General features: G+C 60.2%; 1 protein-coding gene across 3 annotated transcripts in view; it reads left to right on the top strand.

The window, feature by feature from the left end:
• Window positions 1-16586, top strand: part of SHANK3 (SH3 and multiple ankyrin repeat domains 3) — a 48892-nt gene that overhangs the window by 28031 nt on the left and 4275 nt on the right. For all 3 annotated transcript variants that reach the window (XM_027540381.1, XM_027540380.1, XM_027540382.1), the window contains 3 exons: window positions 1499-1629; window positions 2255-2339; window positions 6702-8955. In XM_027540381.1, the coding sequence (XP_027396182.1) occupies window positions 1499-1629; window positions 2255-2339; window positions 6702-8955 (2470 nt within the window). The remainder of the gene's footprint in view (window positions 1-1498; window positions 1630-2254; window positions 2340-6701; window positions 8956-16586) is intronic.

Genomic DNA, 16586 nt, shown 5'->3' with positions numbered 1-16586 from the left:
TCTGCAGATAAAAGTGTGTTTTGCTGGTGACTCCAGCATTTGCTGAACTTCCATGTATTTGGGGCCTGGGTTGGATGCTCAGGACACGAAGGCACGGACGGCCGATTGCTCTCTCCTCCTCACGGGCTGTCTGGGGAGGTGAGGTGCAGAGACAAGAAGGGCTGTAGAAAGTGTATCCTTAGTGCCTGCCTTGAGCCAGACGCAGCTGCAGCCCTTGGGCCGAATGTGCTGATTCTCACAACAGACTGGTGCTGAAGCGGGCACCTTTTTATGCCTGTTTTATCAGATCAGGAAATCAAGGCACAAAGAGACTAGGTCAGGACAGTCAGCATACAGGATGGGACTGGAGATGTCAGAGGAGTTTGTTTCCGCCCCTGTGGCAGTCGCCGAGCAGTGCTGGGAGGAGGTGTCGTGCTGACCGCCGCGCTCCCGCTGGGGCACTTGGGGCGTCAGGTGGCTAGTTGTAGCAGATGTGTGGGGGGTGGGGCTCGGGGGGTTGGTGGCTGAGTGACAGGTGGGTCGCAGTGGGGCTACGGACAGCCAGGCCAGGGGGCAGCCGGGCAGACAGTGGGGCTGCCTCCCTCTCTGCTGTGTCCCGCGTGCTGGCCCTAAGTGGACCCTCCCCAGTCATCCAGACACACTTGTTTAACAGAATCTCCAAGTCATGTTGTTCATTAAAACTACTGCTTTCCAAAACATTAAATAGCTTTAAGAGAAACGAGCAAGCAAAGCTGTTCTTTCATAACAGATTTGCAAAGAGTGCCTCCCGAGGGCACCTGGTTTAGGCCTCAGCCCCAGGCTGGTCCTTCTCCCTCCTAGCTTCTGGGGCAGCTTTCTGAGGGGCTGCTGGAAGCCCCTCAGCATTGCCTCTCCCAATAGCCTCATCTTAGCACTTCCCACCTAGATGGAGCTGCCTTTCGAGCTGTAGGTTCTGGGGCCTCCTCATCTGCATAGAGCTGTGCTTTAGGTCTCTAGCTGGGGCAGTGAACCGCTCGCTACCCCCTCCCTGGTTTTGGTTTACGCACATCTTTATGGACCTGGCTGTGCACCAGGGTCTGTTCTGGAGCTGCTGCTTGCCTCGGTGCAGTGAGGGTGCAGATGGGAATAACGGAAGGGCAGCGGGAAACTGGGAAACTCAGGAAGTCTCTGGCTCTGAACAGTCTTGCCCCTGCCCTGGTCCTCCCCTTCATGGCCAGCCAGGCTTTCCTGGAGCCGCGATCATGGATTTACCTGGAGCATCCCTGAGAGGAGAGGCCAGGCTGGAGTGGGGGCTGGTTCTGGCGGGTGCGGGGCTTGGATGGGACACAAGTCCCAGGCCTCCTATCTTGGGTCAGGAGCGCATGCCTTGGGGAGGGAAGGCCGGGCCGGGCTGGGCCAGGCGGCCTCTGTCAGCAGCCCCGGGAGGACCAGCTTTGCGGGAGGGTGTGTCTGGGGCTGCAGAGGGCTGTCGCAGGTTCAGGGGCCCCGTGGCTGAGGCAGCACCTCTCTGGCTGTGCAGAGAAGCTGGACGAGATCCTGGCGGCCGCCGCGGAGCCGGCACTGAGGCCCGACATCGCGGATGCGGACTCGAGAGCGGCCACCGTCAAGCAGCGGCCCACCAGCCGGAGGATCACCCCCGCTGAGATCAGCGTAAGCCCGCCTGAGCTGGGGGCAGGGCCGTGGGCGGGCCACGGGGCCACGGGGCCGCGTCCCCTCCCCCCGCTCGTGCATGTGGAGGGTGAGGGTCCCTCATTTGGACTACACTCTTCAGGGGTGGGGGTGAAGGACCCCAAAGCCTCTTCCGAAGACGCTGGGGGCCATCTGAGTTCCCCGAACAGCCACAGTTAAAGCGTGCTGAGTGCTCACCCTTCTGGCTGTGGTGCTCGATGCCTCCTGCCTTAGGCAGGCTCTCTGCCCCCTGGAGCAAGGACCCTAGCCCAGCTGAGGCCACAGCATGGTGTGCCTCTGTCCCCCACCGCCCACTTCTGGGCTGTTTCCACCCGCCCCCCCCCCCCCCCCCCCAGCCTCACCGAGGCCCCTGTCTGCAAGAACCCTGCCCAAGGCTGCCTGGGTCCCACAGCTCTGCCCCTGCTCCTCGGAGGCAGGACCTGGGTCTGGCTTCTGTGTCAGCACCATGGGCACCAGGGCTGCTGGAATTAGCACATGGAGGGGCTGATCTCAGGCTTAGGAGGAGGATGGGTGGGGCTGGATGGGGAACTAGGGACCCTGGTGCTCTAGAACCTCCATATACCCCTGCCCCCTCCAACTCTCACAGTCACTGTTTGAGCGCCAGGGCCTCCCAGGCCCGGAGAAGCTGCCAGGCTCCCTGCGGAAGGGGATTCCACGGACCAAGTCTGTAGGTATGGCTGGGCTGGGGGCTGCATGGGGCTGGAGGACTGGGTGGGTCTGGAGTGGGTGCCGGGCTGGAGGCCCCTGTCTCTTCCCACCCTTCAACTGAGGTTGACAGTTTCTCTCCGGGTCCTGCCTCTGCCTGGCGGCGGCCCAGGAATCTCATTTGTTTGTGGACATAGATGGGGGCGAGGGGATGTCAGTCCTTCACCCAACCAAGAGATACTTTGCTGAAAGATACCCCTGAGGCTTCTCCCCATCCCTCCCCACCAGCGGGCACCCCGGTCCCGCCGTCCCACAGACACCGGCGTCCCTGTCCCTGGCTCTCCTGTACCCTGCCTGGCTGTGCCCCTGCAGCCCGAGCTCATGTCACACTTCTGATGCTAAAGCTACTCTCCCCTTGAACCGCCTCCTCCCCTCTCCAGCACTCCAGCTACGTCTCTACGTCCCTCCTCTCCTTCACAGGCAGTTTTCTGCAGAAGTCTCCCTATTTGCTGTCTCCCTACCTGCCTCTTGGCCTGGGGCAGGCCAGCTTTGTCCATACTTAACACTGAAATTGTTCCCACCAGGGGATCCCTCCCAGGGGACACACTTGACTTTCCTGCTCCCTCCTCCTTGAAGTCTTCCTCTCTAGGACTTCAAGGACAGTTGCCGTTTCCCCCTCGGTTCTTAGTCTCCATCTCTCGCCTGCGGGACGTGGGTCTTTCTCAAGGCTGTGTCGGCCTCTTTGCCTTCGGCACCTGTCCCCATGGGGCCTCGTTTCCCCTCACCCTTGGCCACCTCCTCCCCTGACCCTGGGCTGGATCATCTAAGAAGCCCTCCCCACCATGCCTCCCTCTAGGCTTCGGGGCCCCCTTACCTCCCCACCTGTCCATCCATCCACCCACAGACACGTCCAGTTTTCTGTCCATCTGTTCACCCGCTGACCCCTCTGCCTGCCCACCCCTTTATTCCTGTGTGCCCGATGCCCAGCAGAGTACATGCCAGTGCTTACTCGAGCATGTGTTTACATGTGCTGGTTCATTTACTACTTACAGTAGCCTTCCTTAGACAACACTGTCAGTACCTCTAGATTGCAGATAAGGAAACTGAGGCAAAGAGGAAAAATGACTTGCTCCAGGTCACACAGCTGCCTTGCCTGTCTTCTGTCCACTCATCTGGCCAATCAGCTGCAAACTGATGGCAAACCCAATCCCTTATTCACCCCAGGGCTCTGCTGCTTAATACACACTCTAAACTGATGCTGGGCAGGGTCTGGGGACTCAGTTGGGGGAGGTGACATGTTTGCAGACAGCTCAGCTCAGCAGTTGCATGGTGGGTATGCAGGCATATTTACTAGGGAGGACCAGTCATGCTTGGGTGTCAAGGAAGGCTGGGGAGTGTGTGTTTGGGTTCAGACATGCAGGGCGCCTGGGGGTTTCTGGGAGATAAGGGGGTGAGTTGCTGAGCAGTGGTCCTTCAGAGACTGCTAGGGTCATTTCTGTAGGTGGAAGGTTGGGGAAGAGGGCATAGGAGAGTGCAGCTATTTTGGAGCCAAGAAGCACGTCCCCCTCACCTCCCTGGCCTAAGCCCTGGGCATCTTTGTTTCCTCCTCATGCTCTGGCTGCCCCACCTAATAGGAGTGGTGCGCTCCCTCACACACCTGGCAGCCCTGCCTGGCCAGGCCTCGCTGTCTCGTGCCTCAGTCTCTGAAGCCCCAGCTTGGGTCTCCCTGTGACCGCCGCCCGGGCTTCACCCTCTGTTTACCCTCCAGTCCACCTCCTTGGCCAAAGGGGGCTTCTGCAGTGCAGAGATCACCTTGCATCCCTGGAGTTACTCCTCTGTGGGCTTCTGCAGTGCAGAGATCACCTTGCATCCCTGGAGTTACTCCTCTGTGGGCTCCGCGTTGCCTCGGGGCCCTAGGCCATCCTCTGCCGCTTCATCTGGGGATGTTTGTCTCTGTCTCCTTCTGACTTGGCTCCGCATGCACTGTTATCCCCCCACCCTCACTCTCTCTGGATGACCTGTCCCTCAGCCCCTCCCAGTCCCAGTACTGAGCCCCGCAGGTCCAGATCTAAGTGCCTGTCCTTCAGGCTGTGAACCGCTTGGTGGAGATTGCCAGGGTTTCCCTTCCTGGACGCTCCTGGGCTCAGTCCACAGGGAGCTCGTCTTTAATCCTCCATGCCCTAGCCTGCCACCTGTCACTCACTTGAATGTTGATGGAGGTATCAAGACTCTGGGGCTCCTCACCCCTTGTCCTGTCTATGTGACCCTGGCCACACATCTCAATCCTTGAAATTCAGGGTCCTGACCCATAAACCTGAGGACCATCTAGTACCTACCTCCTAAGGCCACTCTGAGGTTCACTCAGAGGGCTGTACTCATGCTGATAGTAGCTGTAGTCCTGCATCTTGAGGCTGGTGCACAGAAAGTGCTGGAGAAATGCCTAGGTTTATTATTTGGGCAGAGGGCCCCACCTGCTCTGCGTCAGAACAGAGTCCCATTTTCACCCCAAGGCAAGTGGCTTGTCTTCACCCTGCCTTAGAACGCGGTGTGCCAAACCTCCTGCATCCTCCAGGAGCGCTAGCTGGTCCCGCGTGGCTCCAGCTCGTGCACAAGCTGGTGGGTGTTGAGCTGCGTTTATATGCCGCGCAAGAAATGTGGCGGGGAGGAGACCCAGGCCAAACCTGGCCCAGAATCTGTGTCCAGCAGTGGGGGTGGAAGGCAGACCTAAAAATGATGATGGTGATGACGACTGTAGCTGCCTTCCTGGGGTGCTTCTGGGTGCTCAGCCCTGTGCTCTAAGCTTTAAACGGCTCCACGTCACACTTCCGTGGGAGGGGGCAGGTCTCCAGAGATGAGGAAGCTGAGGTGTCAGGAGGCGAAGAAACATCAGACAGTAACTGGCAGAACTGGAATTCAAGCCTTATCGCACACCAAAGGCCCCCAGCCCCACCACACGCCCCTTGCGGTGCTGTTACGCAGACACGGGCGGGCAGTGCTGTGTGGGTGGACTGGTAGAGTGCCACGGCGGCGGGGGGCGGTGGGTGGGGACAGGCGGTCTGCACGGGAATGCGGCCAAGCCCTGAGCCAGGCCAGGTGTAGATCCACAAGCAGTCTTCCCAGAGCCCTGTGCGTCAGCTCTAAGGAGCCGCTCGTCCACTCTCCTTGGCCTGGGCTGTTCGTCGCCTGCAGCCTGACTGAGCGCGTGGGCGGCCCAGCTGTCTGCACTGCACACGGGCAGCCGGGAGGCCCCGCCAGGTTCTAGCGAGGTGGCAGGACAGTGGGGGCCCTGCGCGTTCCAGCCCTGCTCTTGCACAGACCCTAATGGCATCGGAGTGAGGCAGGAGGTAGGGTTCATTTTAACTCTGTGTTGTCCACGAGAGAACTGGGGCGTCGAGGGGCTCAGGGCCTGGCGTAGGCTTACACAGCCAGTAAGGAGTCAAGCTGAAATGTGGGTCACGTGCTCAGCCTGCCATCCCTCCTCTGCCCAGCCTTCCCGAATTTCTGCCACTAGGGCTACGGCAGTTCATGGGGTCGCAAAGAAAATGCCTTAGTGACTGAACAGCAACAAGGGCTATGGTATGACCTCCTGGCAGCCTCCCTCAGCCCAGTGCCCACGGGTCGCTAGGATGGAGCCTCTCTGGACCTGTCTCTTCACAGAGCACCACTCACCCGGGCCTCAGCTCTCTCTTCCTGGCCACAGTCCTGTTGTCCCCTTGCCTACAGTGAATCACTCCTGCTTGAGAGAGTTCCCCCTTATATCTGACTGTCTCCCTTCCTCCAACCCCGGTTGCCACCAGGGCCTCCCAGTGACACCTGCTTATTCCGCTGCTGGTGGCTCAAGAGGAGGCCTTGCTCAATCTTGGGCGGGAAGGCCTGCTCCGACCACCCCTCGCCCTTCTCTGCAGTTCCGTCCCCACTGCTGGGGTAGGGGTGGGTGGGGGCTGCTGTCTTTGGGCCCTCTCCATGGGTCAGAGTTGGAGTCTTCTCTCAAAAGTCTCTGCTGCTGGGCCCTCCTCTCCCCTGTATTTGAACCCATCCCTCTCCCCAGTCCGCAGGAGCCCTACCAACCTGACGCCCGGCTTGAGGTGCAGAGCCTGGCCTTCCGGGACCAGTCCAGCCTGAGGACCTTGCTCAGACCCCCTGCCCTGGGCTCTCCGTGTCTCCCCGTGTCTCCCTCTGCTCTGTAACCCCAGTGCCCACACCCACCCTGACTCCATCCTCCGGCGGGCAGGCCAGCAGCCCTAGCAGATTTTGAAGATGCCTTTGCGCCCGGGACCTGGGCTGCCCCCGGGGGTGGGGAGAGGGCAGGCGTCCAGGTCCGGAGGGGCCTCCTCGCAGGCCCTGGCCCTCGGTGCCACGGCTGGGCTCACCAGGGCCTCTGTCTGCAGGGGAGGACGAGAAGCTGGCGTCCCTGCTGGAGGGGCGCTTCCCGAGGAGCACGTCGATGCAGGACTCGGTGCGCGAGGGCCGTGGCATCCCGCCCCCTCCGCAGACCGCGCCGCCGCCCCCTCCTGCCCCCTACTACTTCGACTCTGGGCCACCCCCCGCCTTCTCGCCACCGCCGCCTCCGGGCCGCGCCTACGACACCGTGCGCTCCAGCTTCAAACCCGGCCTGGAGGCGCGCCTGGGCGCGGGCGCCCCGGGCCTGTATGATTCCGGCGCGGCCCTGGGTCCGCTGCCTTACCCGGAGCGGCAGAAGCGCGCGCGCTCCATGATCATCCTGCAGGACTCGGCGCCCGAGGCGGCCGACGCCTCTCGGCCCCCGCCAGCGGCCACCCCGCCGGAACGCCCCAAGCGGCGGCCGCGGCCGCCGGGCCCCGACAGCCCCTACGCCAACCTGGGCGCCTTCAGCGCCAGCCTCTTCGCGCCGTCCAAACCTCAGCGCCGCAAGAGCCCGCTGGTGAAGCAGCTGCAGGTGGAGGATGCGCAGGAGCGCGCGGCCCTGGCCGTGGGCAGCCCCGGCCCGGTCGTCGGCAGCTTCGCCAGGGAGCCCTCCCCGACGCACCGCGGTCCTCGGCCCAGCGGCCTCGACTACGGCCCCGGAGACGGCCCCGGGCTGGCGTTTGGCGGCCCGGCCCCAAGCAAGGACCGGCGGCTGGAGGAGCGGCGGCGCTCCACCGTGTTCCTGTCTGTGGGCGCCATCGAGGGCGCCTCTCCGAGCGCGGACATGCCTTCCCTGCAGCCCTCGCGCTCCATCGACGAGCGCCTTCTGGGACCCGGCGCCACCATTACCGGCCGCGACCTGCTGCTGCCCTCCCCAGTCTCTGCTCTGAAGCCATTGGTCAGCGGCCCGAGCCTTGGGCCTTCCGGCTCCACTTTCATCCACCCGCTCACCGGGAAACCCCTGGACCCTAGCTCTCCCTTGGCCCTGGCCCTGGCGGCTCGCGAGCGGGCTCTGGCCTCCCAGGCGCCCTCCCGGTCCCCGACACCTGTGCACAGCCCCGACACCGACCGGCCCGGGCCCTTGTTTGTGGATGTGCAGGCCCGGGACTCGGAGCGAGGGCCTCTGGCTTCGCCAGCCTTCTCCCCCAGGAGCCCAGCCTGGGTTCCCGTGCCTGCGCGGAGGGAGCCCGAGAAGGTGCCCCGGGAGGAGCGCAAGTCTCCGGAGGACAAGAAGTCCATGATCCTCAGCGTCCTGGACACGTCCCTGCAGCGGCCCGCTGGCCTCATCGTTGTGCACGCCACCAGCAACGGGCACGAGCCCAGTGGGCTGGGGGCCGAAGAGCAGCGCCCTGGCACTCCGGAGCTGGCCCCGGCCCCCACTCAGTCAGCTGTGGTCGCAGAGCCCCTGCCGAGCCCCCGGGCCCAGCCCCCCGGCAGTGCCCCCACCGACCCCGGGCCCGGCCAGGGCAGCTCCGAGGAGGAGCCGGAGCTGGTATTCGCTGTGAACCTGCCGCCAGCCCAGCTGTCCTCCAGCGACGAGGAGACCAGAGAGGAGCTGGCCCGCATCGGACTCGTGCCGCCTCCCGAAGAGTTTGCCAACGGGGTCCTGCTGGCCACGCCACTCCCCGGCCCCGGCCCCTCGCCCACCACGGTGCCAGGCCCGGCCTCAGGGAAGCCGAGCAGCGAGCCGCCGCCCGCCCCAGAGTCCGCAGCGGATTCGGGGGTGGAGGAGGCCGACACGCGCAGCTCCAGCGACCCCCACCTGGAGACCACGAGCACCATCTCCACCGTGTCCAGCATGTCCACCCTGAGCTCGGAGAGCGGGGAGCTCACGGACACCCACACCTCCTTCGCCGACGGACATACTTTTCTACTCGAGAAGCCACCAGTGCCTCCCAAGCCCAAGCTCAAGTCCCCGCTGGGGAAGGGGCCGGTGACCTTCAGGGACCCGCTGCTGAAGCAGTCCTCCGACAGTGAGCTCATGGCCCAGCAGCACCACGCCGCCACCGCCGGGCTGGCCTCTGCTGCCGGGCCTGCTCGCCCTCGCTACCTCTTCCAGAGAAGGTCCAAGCTGTGGGGGGACCCCGTCGAGAGCCGGGGGCTCCCTGGGCCTGAAGACGACAAGCCAACTGTGATCACCGAGCTCAGCTCCCGCCTGCAGCAGCTGAACAAAGACACCCGCTCCCTGGGGGAGGAGCCGGCCGGCGGCCTGGGCGGCCTGCTGGACCCCGCCAAGAAGTCTCCCATCGCGGCAGCTCGGTGAGCAGGGCAGTGGGGAGGGTCGGGTCCCGTCTGCCCCGCCCCGTGCTCCTCCCTGTCCTTCCGTGGCTCCGTCCCCCAGCCGCCCATCCCATCCCCTCTGTCACCTGTCCGTGCTACCCCGCCCTGCGCTCTCCTGTCCACCCCTCTGTCCTTTACCTGGCCTCGTCTGTCTGAGACCCAAGGCTCTTTCAGGGACCTGAGATGTCAGAGGTGCTCTTCTCTGCATCCCTGTTGGTGCTGGCCGTGAAGGCTGGGCGTGAGCACCTCTGCACCCTGCTGAGGCTCTGTGCCCCTGGGAATCCCCGAGGACTCTCTCTTGACCATAGGTGCCTCTACCATGAAGGGTCCTTCTGTGGTCCACTCTAAAGTTGCCGCTGCCCCCCGCCCCCAGCTGCTGGACTTCTCGGTGCCCTGTGCAAACCGCTACCCACCCCACCGTCCTCTTTGTGGCCATGTGGCTGTCCCATGTGGTTGGTACCATCTTTCCTCACTTCCTTTTGAAACTTAGAGTACACTGGATCCTTTTCCTCCTAAGACCCACCACCAATTTCCTGTTTTCTGCCCCAGAAACATTTCTGTCACTCAGCACTGCCTTAGAGCCCCTCAAATACTGATTCCTGTGCGTGATTTTCAGAGTACATTAAGGAGCTATTAGATGGAAAGCATCCTCTCTCTCTGCACCTCCATCTGCTTCTTCCCCGTACCTTCCCCATTCCTCTGGCCTCCCCGCCCATCGCCTGCACAAGGTGGGGACTTAGAGAGGCCATGTGGTGCTCTGGACGTGGGAGAGGGACTGGGGGGCTGCTCTGGCTCAGAGTCTGCTGCCACAGCCTCTGGGCTCATCCCTTGGCTCTTCCTTTGAGGACCTCATTCCCAAGAGTGTGCCCCAGAGAGGACCTCCTTGGGCCTGTGGGCTCCATGGATGCTGGTAGGAGAGCTGGTCTGAGTCAGAGCTGGTCACCGCCGGTCAGTCCTTGTCTGCTTTTGCCTTCTGCACCCTGGCGGCTCTCCCCCACTTCTAGCTTTGTGGTATCACGCGGGGCTCCACCTCCTGACTCCTCCTCTCTACCATGTGACCAACCTAGTGAGTCTTTCCTGCCAGCCTTGGAACGCAGAGTTCACAAAGCAGTGAGGAGATCCAGGTTCACAAGGGCTTGTCCAATCTACTTTTTTTCCCAGCTAAGGACTCAAAAGATAGGTGGGGGCTTGGGAAACTGGTGATGCCTCTCCTAAGGGGTTTGGGGAGCTACCCTCCAGCTCCTGTCATCCCGGGCTGGCTCTGGCGCCCTCCCCACTTTTCACCTCTTCCAACTCCCAGTTGAACGTGAAGGCCTTATTCCTACCAGGACAATGTTTAAAGTGCCCTTAGAGACGGTGTTAGGGGTGTGGCCAGGGGAGTCCAGTTGGAGTGAGCAGCCCAGGCCTCTCAGGAACAGAGCCCTGAAGGCGGGGTTTCCTGATGCAGCCTGGACCAGCCCCCGTCTTCACTCTCTGCTTCTCCTGCCTCCACCAGCCCCTGCACCCCTTTGTGCCCCTCCTGATGAAAATTAGGGCCGTTGACAGTGGGTAGCACCACGCCTGGCACAGTGCAGGCCTTAATAAAACATCTACCAAATGCAAGTGCTGTCTTTTGTGATCTGAGGTCTAGGCAGGCAGCTTAAGACAGATGCCACAGAAGGACAGACACTTGGTTGAGGTTTGCTGGCTGTCGAGACCCAGAGCCGCGCTCAGGGCAGCCCAGGCCCCGTCTTCGCTCCATGGGTTCCTGTGGGGCTGAAGCAGGTGGTCTATCAGCTGAGCCTCCTGCGGCATCTCCCGGGGTCTCTCCTGAGCCTCCTGCCGCGTCTCCCTGGGTCTCTCAGGAGCCTCCTGCTGCGTCTCCTGTGGTCATCTTCAGCATTTCCCATTTGTCGTGGCAAGGCTCTCTCGTCCAGTGGCTCTGGGTTGCATCAGGACCTGCGTGTGTTTCCTTTCTTGGATGTGGGGGTCGGGGCAAAGCCAGCAGTTCCAGCTTTTATATTGTATCTGCTCTGCAGGCCCACGGCAGAGTGAGTCTCTTTCCCTCAGGAGTTCCTGCAAAATCCGAGGCTCCGATTGGCTTCATCTGGGTCCCCTGTGTCCCCTGAAATGGTCACCTGAGTCAGGGAGACCCAGGGCTGCTGTTGGCCAGGCCTGTGTAATATGCTGTTTTAGGGATCAGGGCTTGTGGTCAGCCCAGCAACTGGACAGGTGCTAAAGTGGGGGTGGGGGTGGTATCCAAAGGGGACTCGGATGATATTCCCAGAGGTACCAGGTGCTAGCGAGCCTAAAACAGGAGACTCCTTTGTGCCATGGCATTCATCAGCTTTAGCAGCTCACTTTGTTCCCTGACATTGGCCTGGGTCAGATGGTCCTGGATATCAACCCTCAGCAGGTTGCATCTGAGTTTGTAGTCTTGGACAAACTACTTAGCCTCAGTGAACTGCAATCCCTCGCTTGCGGAATAGTGAGGGTGGCCAGGTGCTCCGCCAGGGCAGCGGGTGGACTCTTAGCGTCCTTATGGGAAAATAAGCACGCTCTGCACTGGACCAGACCGAGTCACGTCACTTGGTCTTCACCGCCTTTCTGTTGGATGGATACATGAATGTAACCTCCACTTTCCAGACAGTACAGCTGAGGTTCTGAGGAGGGCCATTCCAGCCAGTACATGGTGGCAGCTGACCTCAAGCCCTGCTGTTTGTCCACTGTAATCTGGAGTCTCTGTCATTAAGCCCCTTCTGGTGACACACACAGGGTTAGTGTGCAGTGACTCCCCTCACATTCCCGGATGTCTGACTCTAGGTGAGAGACCACATAATCGTGGTTATCTGGGTCACTAAGGCCTTTTTTATACAGTTCTTTGTATTCTTGCCTTGTCATCTAGAACCAGACATCCTGGAGTGTGAAGTCAAGTAGGCCTTAGGAAGCATTAGTATAAACAAAGCTAGTGGAGGTGATGGAATTCCAGCTGAGCTATTTCACATCCTAAAGGATGATACTGTGAAAGTGCTGCACTCAGTATGCCAGCAAATTTGGAAAACTCAGCAGTGGCCATCAGACTGGAAGAGGGCAGTTTTCATTCCAGTCCCAAAGAAAGGCAACGCCAAAGAACGCTCAAAGTACGGTACAGTGGCATGCATCTCACATGCTAGCAAGGTAACGCTCAAAGCCATCCAGGCCAGGCTTCAGCAGTACGTGGACCAGAACTTCTAGATGTTCAAACTGGATTTAGAAAGGGCGGAGGAACCAGAGATCAAATTGTAAACATCCATTGGATCATAGAGAAAGCAAGGGAATTCCAGAAAACCATCTACTTCTGCTTCATTGTCTATGCTAAAGCCTTTGACCGTGTGGCTCAAAACAAACCGTGGTAAATTCTTAAAAGAGACGGGAATATCAGACTACCTTACTTGTCTCCTGAGAAACCTGTATGCAGGTCAAGAAGCAACAGTTAGAATCAGACATGGAACAACAGACTGGTTCCAGATTGGGAAAGAAGTAAGTCAAGGCTGTATATTGTCACCCTGCTTATTTAACTTATATGCAGAGTACATCATGTGAATTGCCGGCTGGAGTCAAGCTGGAATCAAGATTGCTGGGAGAACTATCAACAACCTCAGATATGCAGATGACACCACCCTAATGGCAGAAAGCAAAGAGGCGATAAAGAGCCTGTTGATGAAAGTGAAAGAGAAGAGTGAAAAAGCATCATTAAAACGCAACATTCAAAAAATGAAGATCATGGCATCCAGTCCCATCACTTCATGGCAAATAGATACAGAAAAATGGAAACAGTGATAGATTTTCTGTTCTTGGGCTTCAAAATCACTGTGGACGATGACCACAGCCATGAAATTAAAAGACACTTGCTCCTTGGAAGGAATGCTATGACCAGCCTAGATAGGGTATTAAAAAGCAGAAACATCACTTGGCCGACAAAGGTCCATATAATTAAAGCTATGGTTTTTCCAGTAGTCATATATGGATGCAAGAGTTGGATCATAAAGAAGGCTGAGCACCAAATAATTGATGCTTTCAAACTGTGTTGCTGGAGAACATTCTTGAGAGTCCCTTGGACAGCAAGGACATCAAACCAGTCAGTCCTAAAGGAAATCAACCCTGAATATTCATTGCAAGGACTGATGCTGAGGCTGAAGCTCCAATACTTTGGCCACCAGATGTGAAGAGCCAACTCACTGGAAAGACCCTGATGCTGGGAAAGATCGAGGACAGGAGAATAAGGGGGTGAGAGAGAATGAGATGGTTGGATGGCATCACAAACTCAATGGCCATGAGTTTGAGCCAACTCCAGGATGGTGGAGGACAGGGAAGCCTGGCGTGCTGCGGTCCACGGGCTCACAACTGAGCAGTGATTTCCCTCACGCAGAAATGCGTGTGTGTTCGTTCTGTAGACCAGCACCTACGTTTATCAACCGGAATACAACAAACAGCTCGTGGATTCTGAAGTCACTACAGTTGAGCCCAGTCAGTGCCCTCGGCAGGCCCAGCCGCCTTAACCCCTGTGTGCCCCGCCCGTCCTTCGACACTCCCCTCTGCGTCCCGTCGGCTCCTGCTCACACTTCGTCCTTCCTCCTCCTTGGCCTCAGCCCTGGGTGAAAGCACAGGCAGTCAGCGCCCCGTGCAGTCAGCGCCCCGTGCGGCCCCACGTGTTGCCGGCTGGGGCTGCTGGGCGGCTCTTCGCAGCCAGCAGTGGCTAGAGTTTGGCCCTCACTTCTCACGTCGTGACCACAGCTGCTGCGGACACTGTCTGCTGGAGACATGTCCCAAATGTAGGAAGTTCTGGGGTCCAGGTGGGGCTGTTTCCTTCTGGGACTGACCCCAGCTGAAGCTTGAGGGCAGTTGCCACGGCCACTCGGTGGGTCACACCCCCGAGCCTTGTCGCCTGGACCCAGGCCTGCTCGCCTCCTCACCACAGAGACACCATGAGGGAAGAAGTACTTGCTCTGCCCACCTTCTCCACTGATAGCTCAGTCCAGGCTCTGTGTCCCTTTAGCTGCAAGACACTGTGTGGCCTGGAGATCTAAAAAGATCTCAGACGGGGAAGGAGAGGTTACCGCTTACGTGAAGCTTGGTAACTTGTGGAAATGCATCTGGAAGGCCCATGGACTTGGCTGCTTGCAACTTTGATCCCAGACCAGCTCTCTCTCTGCTTCCAGCTTTCAGTCTAGCCTGACAAGCAGAACATCTTCTCAGAGCCCCACGCCCGCTCTAAACTCCCTCTGTCTTCCAGACCCCGTGCTTGGATCTGAATCCCGCGTGTGGCCTGAGGGCTGCCTGTCTCTGAGCCCCACAGCAACGCTCGGCTCTGCTCTGGCTCTCGGTTTTATTCCCGTCTGAGCCGCACATCTGATTTTACCTAAAAAGATTCTTGGACACAAAGTTGGCGAGGTTTCTTCTCAGCGGTGCTTCTCAGAGCTTCTGATGTGCGGCATGCTGTGGTCTGACCATCTCCTTAGGGGATCACCAGGTATCATCCCACAGAAGAGGCACATTTCTGCGGGGATGGAGAACCCTGCCCGGGGGACCCCTGTGGGCCCTGTCCTGCTCGCATCCGGGAGTCTGGCTGGAGCCTGACGTGACTGCAGGTGCCTCAAGGCCCACAGGAGTTGCTCTTTGGAAACTGGACCTGTCGTGTGCTGGCCAGGGCAGGACACAAGGGCCAGCACGTGTTCCTTGCTTGAGGAGGTCCTCACAGGTGGGGGACCTGTGAGGTGGGTTTGCAGGAGCCGTGATCAGGGCCTCAGGGGCCACGAATTCCACTGGAGGAGTGGGAAGGGGTCACAGGGGGCGCCCAGCGGGGTCTGGAGTGTTGGAGGTTGGAGCCGTGAGCTGGTGCGGGCAGTGAGAAGTCAGGGCTTGGGTGAGACGCTGACGCCAAAGGGGGCCTCGTGGTGCTCCCAGCCCGAGTTGTTTGAGCTCCTCTTGAGGGCTACTTCCTTCTATGAGCCTCTCGAGTTGCAGGAGACCACAGGCCTAGACCTGCCCTGCATGAGTGTAATGGCAGAAAGTTCCAGGCAGAGGCCGGGGCCGGGCTGGGCTGCTTCTTGCCTGTTGGCGCCGCTGGGCTGACAGGCAGTCAGGCCTGAGAGTGACACATCACGTGGCTCTTGTCTTATAGCATTTTTCCCCCATGCATATTGTGTTCCTGGCTTTAAGCTAGGTACCAGGAGTCAAGGCTAACAATTAGGAAGCCAGGCAAGAGGTCCTGAGCGAGCCCATGAAAGGTCTGGGATCAGAGGTAGCTGGGGGATGAGGAGAAAGGCCTGGGTTCATGAACCATGTGGGTGAAGAGACGGGGCAGCTGATGGGGGCTCCAAGGCCTCTGGTGCGGGAGGGACCAGGGGAGGAGAGCATGTGTGGGGATCCCAGCAGAGGTCTGGGGCTCAGGAGAGACTGGCTCGGCCTGACATGCGGCGTTCGTGGACACTGGTTACAGCAAAGGGTGGAGGTGGATGACATGGCCTGGGAGAAAGTGCGAACTAATGGGGGACCGATCTAGAAGGGAAGTGGAAGGGCACCTAAGAGGGGAACTGGTGGACAGGTCAGCAAGGGGACTCTGCTGACATCCTCGGCAGCTGCAGGGGCTGGGGAAGGGGAGGGGAGGCGTGATAGCAGACCTCACTGGTCCAGGCGCCAGGAGTGAGCCAGATAGTACCAGACTCAGACATCGGTGGGAAGGGTGCTGAGGACTGGAGCCTGGCTAAGCTGTCTGCAGAAAGACCAGGAGGTGTCCAGGGTGCAGGTGCCTAGTGAGGTACGCGTGTTAGAGACTGTTCCCGGAAGCCCTCTGGGAGGCTGGCGGGGCTGTGCCCGGGCCGTGCCATGGTCAGGGCCTGGTGGGGAGGCCACCGGAGCGTGGAGAGCGGTGACAGACAGTGGCGGCTGTGCAGAGGTGGCCTGGAAACGTGGACCCAACCAGGGACGCCCTGGGGGTCCTGGCCCGGGACAATGTGGGCAGTTCCCTGTTCCCGAGGGGAAGGGGAGGAGGAGCAGACACCCAGCTGTGGCATCCCTGGACACTTCCTGCCAGGCCCTGGGGCCTCGGGGGGACAGCCGTGGGAGCATGACGAGCCCTCTCCCCCCTGAGGCCCCAGGGGATCGTGGCCCTTCAGTCCCTCTCTCACACGCCTCCTGGCACCAGCCCTAGCCTCTGGCAGGCACCCTGCTCCACACCCAGGATCTCCCCTTGGTAGGGTCTCCCTGGCGCTTCTGAGCCAGTGCACCCTCATCCTTGGCCTTCAGCTCACCTCCTGCCAGGGCTCCTGACCCCGCTCCAGGAGACGCCTGGGGTGGGCACACAGGACTCCATCCTGAGACGCAGGTCCCCGGGCCCGGGAGGGATGTGCGGGCGCCTGGGCGCGGGGACAGAAGCGCTGACCCCAGCTCCGCTCCCTTGCCCTCCCTAGCAATCTCTACGACTTGGGCTCCCTTCAGCCCCTTGGGGTCCTCCCCACCCTCCACTGCTGCCCTACTTTGCCCCGAAATCCAGGTGGTACCACCAAGGCCAGATGTGGGGGAGAAGAGGGTTTCTTCTAATGATCGGTGCCTGTTCCCTGAGCCCGTTGCCCAGGTGCTCTTGGAGCCCCTCT

This window comes from Bos indicus x Bos taurus, chromosome 5 (assembly GCF_003369695.1).
Source record: "Bos indicus x Bos taurus breed Angus x Brahman F1 hybrid chromosome 5, Bos_hybrid_MaternalHap_v2.0, whole genome shotgun sequence".
Taxonomy (NCBI): Eukaryota; Metazoa; Chordata; class Mammalia; order Artiodactyla; family Bovidae; genus Bos; species Bos indicus x Bos taurus.
The sequence above is the reverse complement of the archived record's forward strand: the minus strand, read 5'-3'. Positions and strand labels throughout refer to the sequence as shown.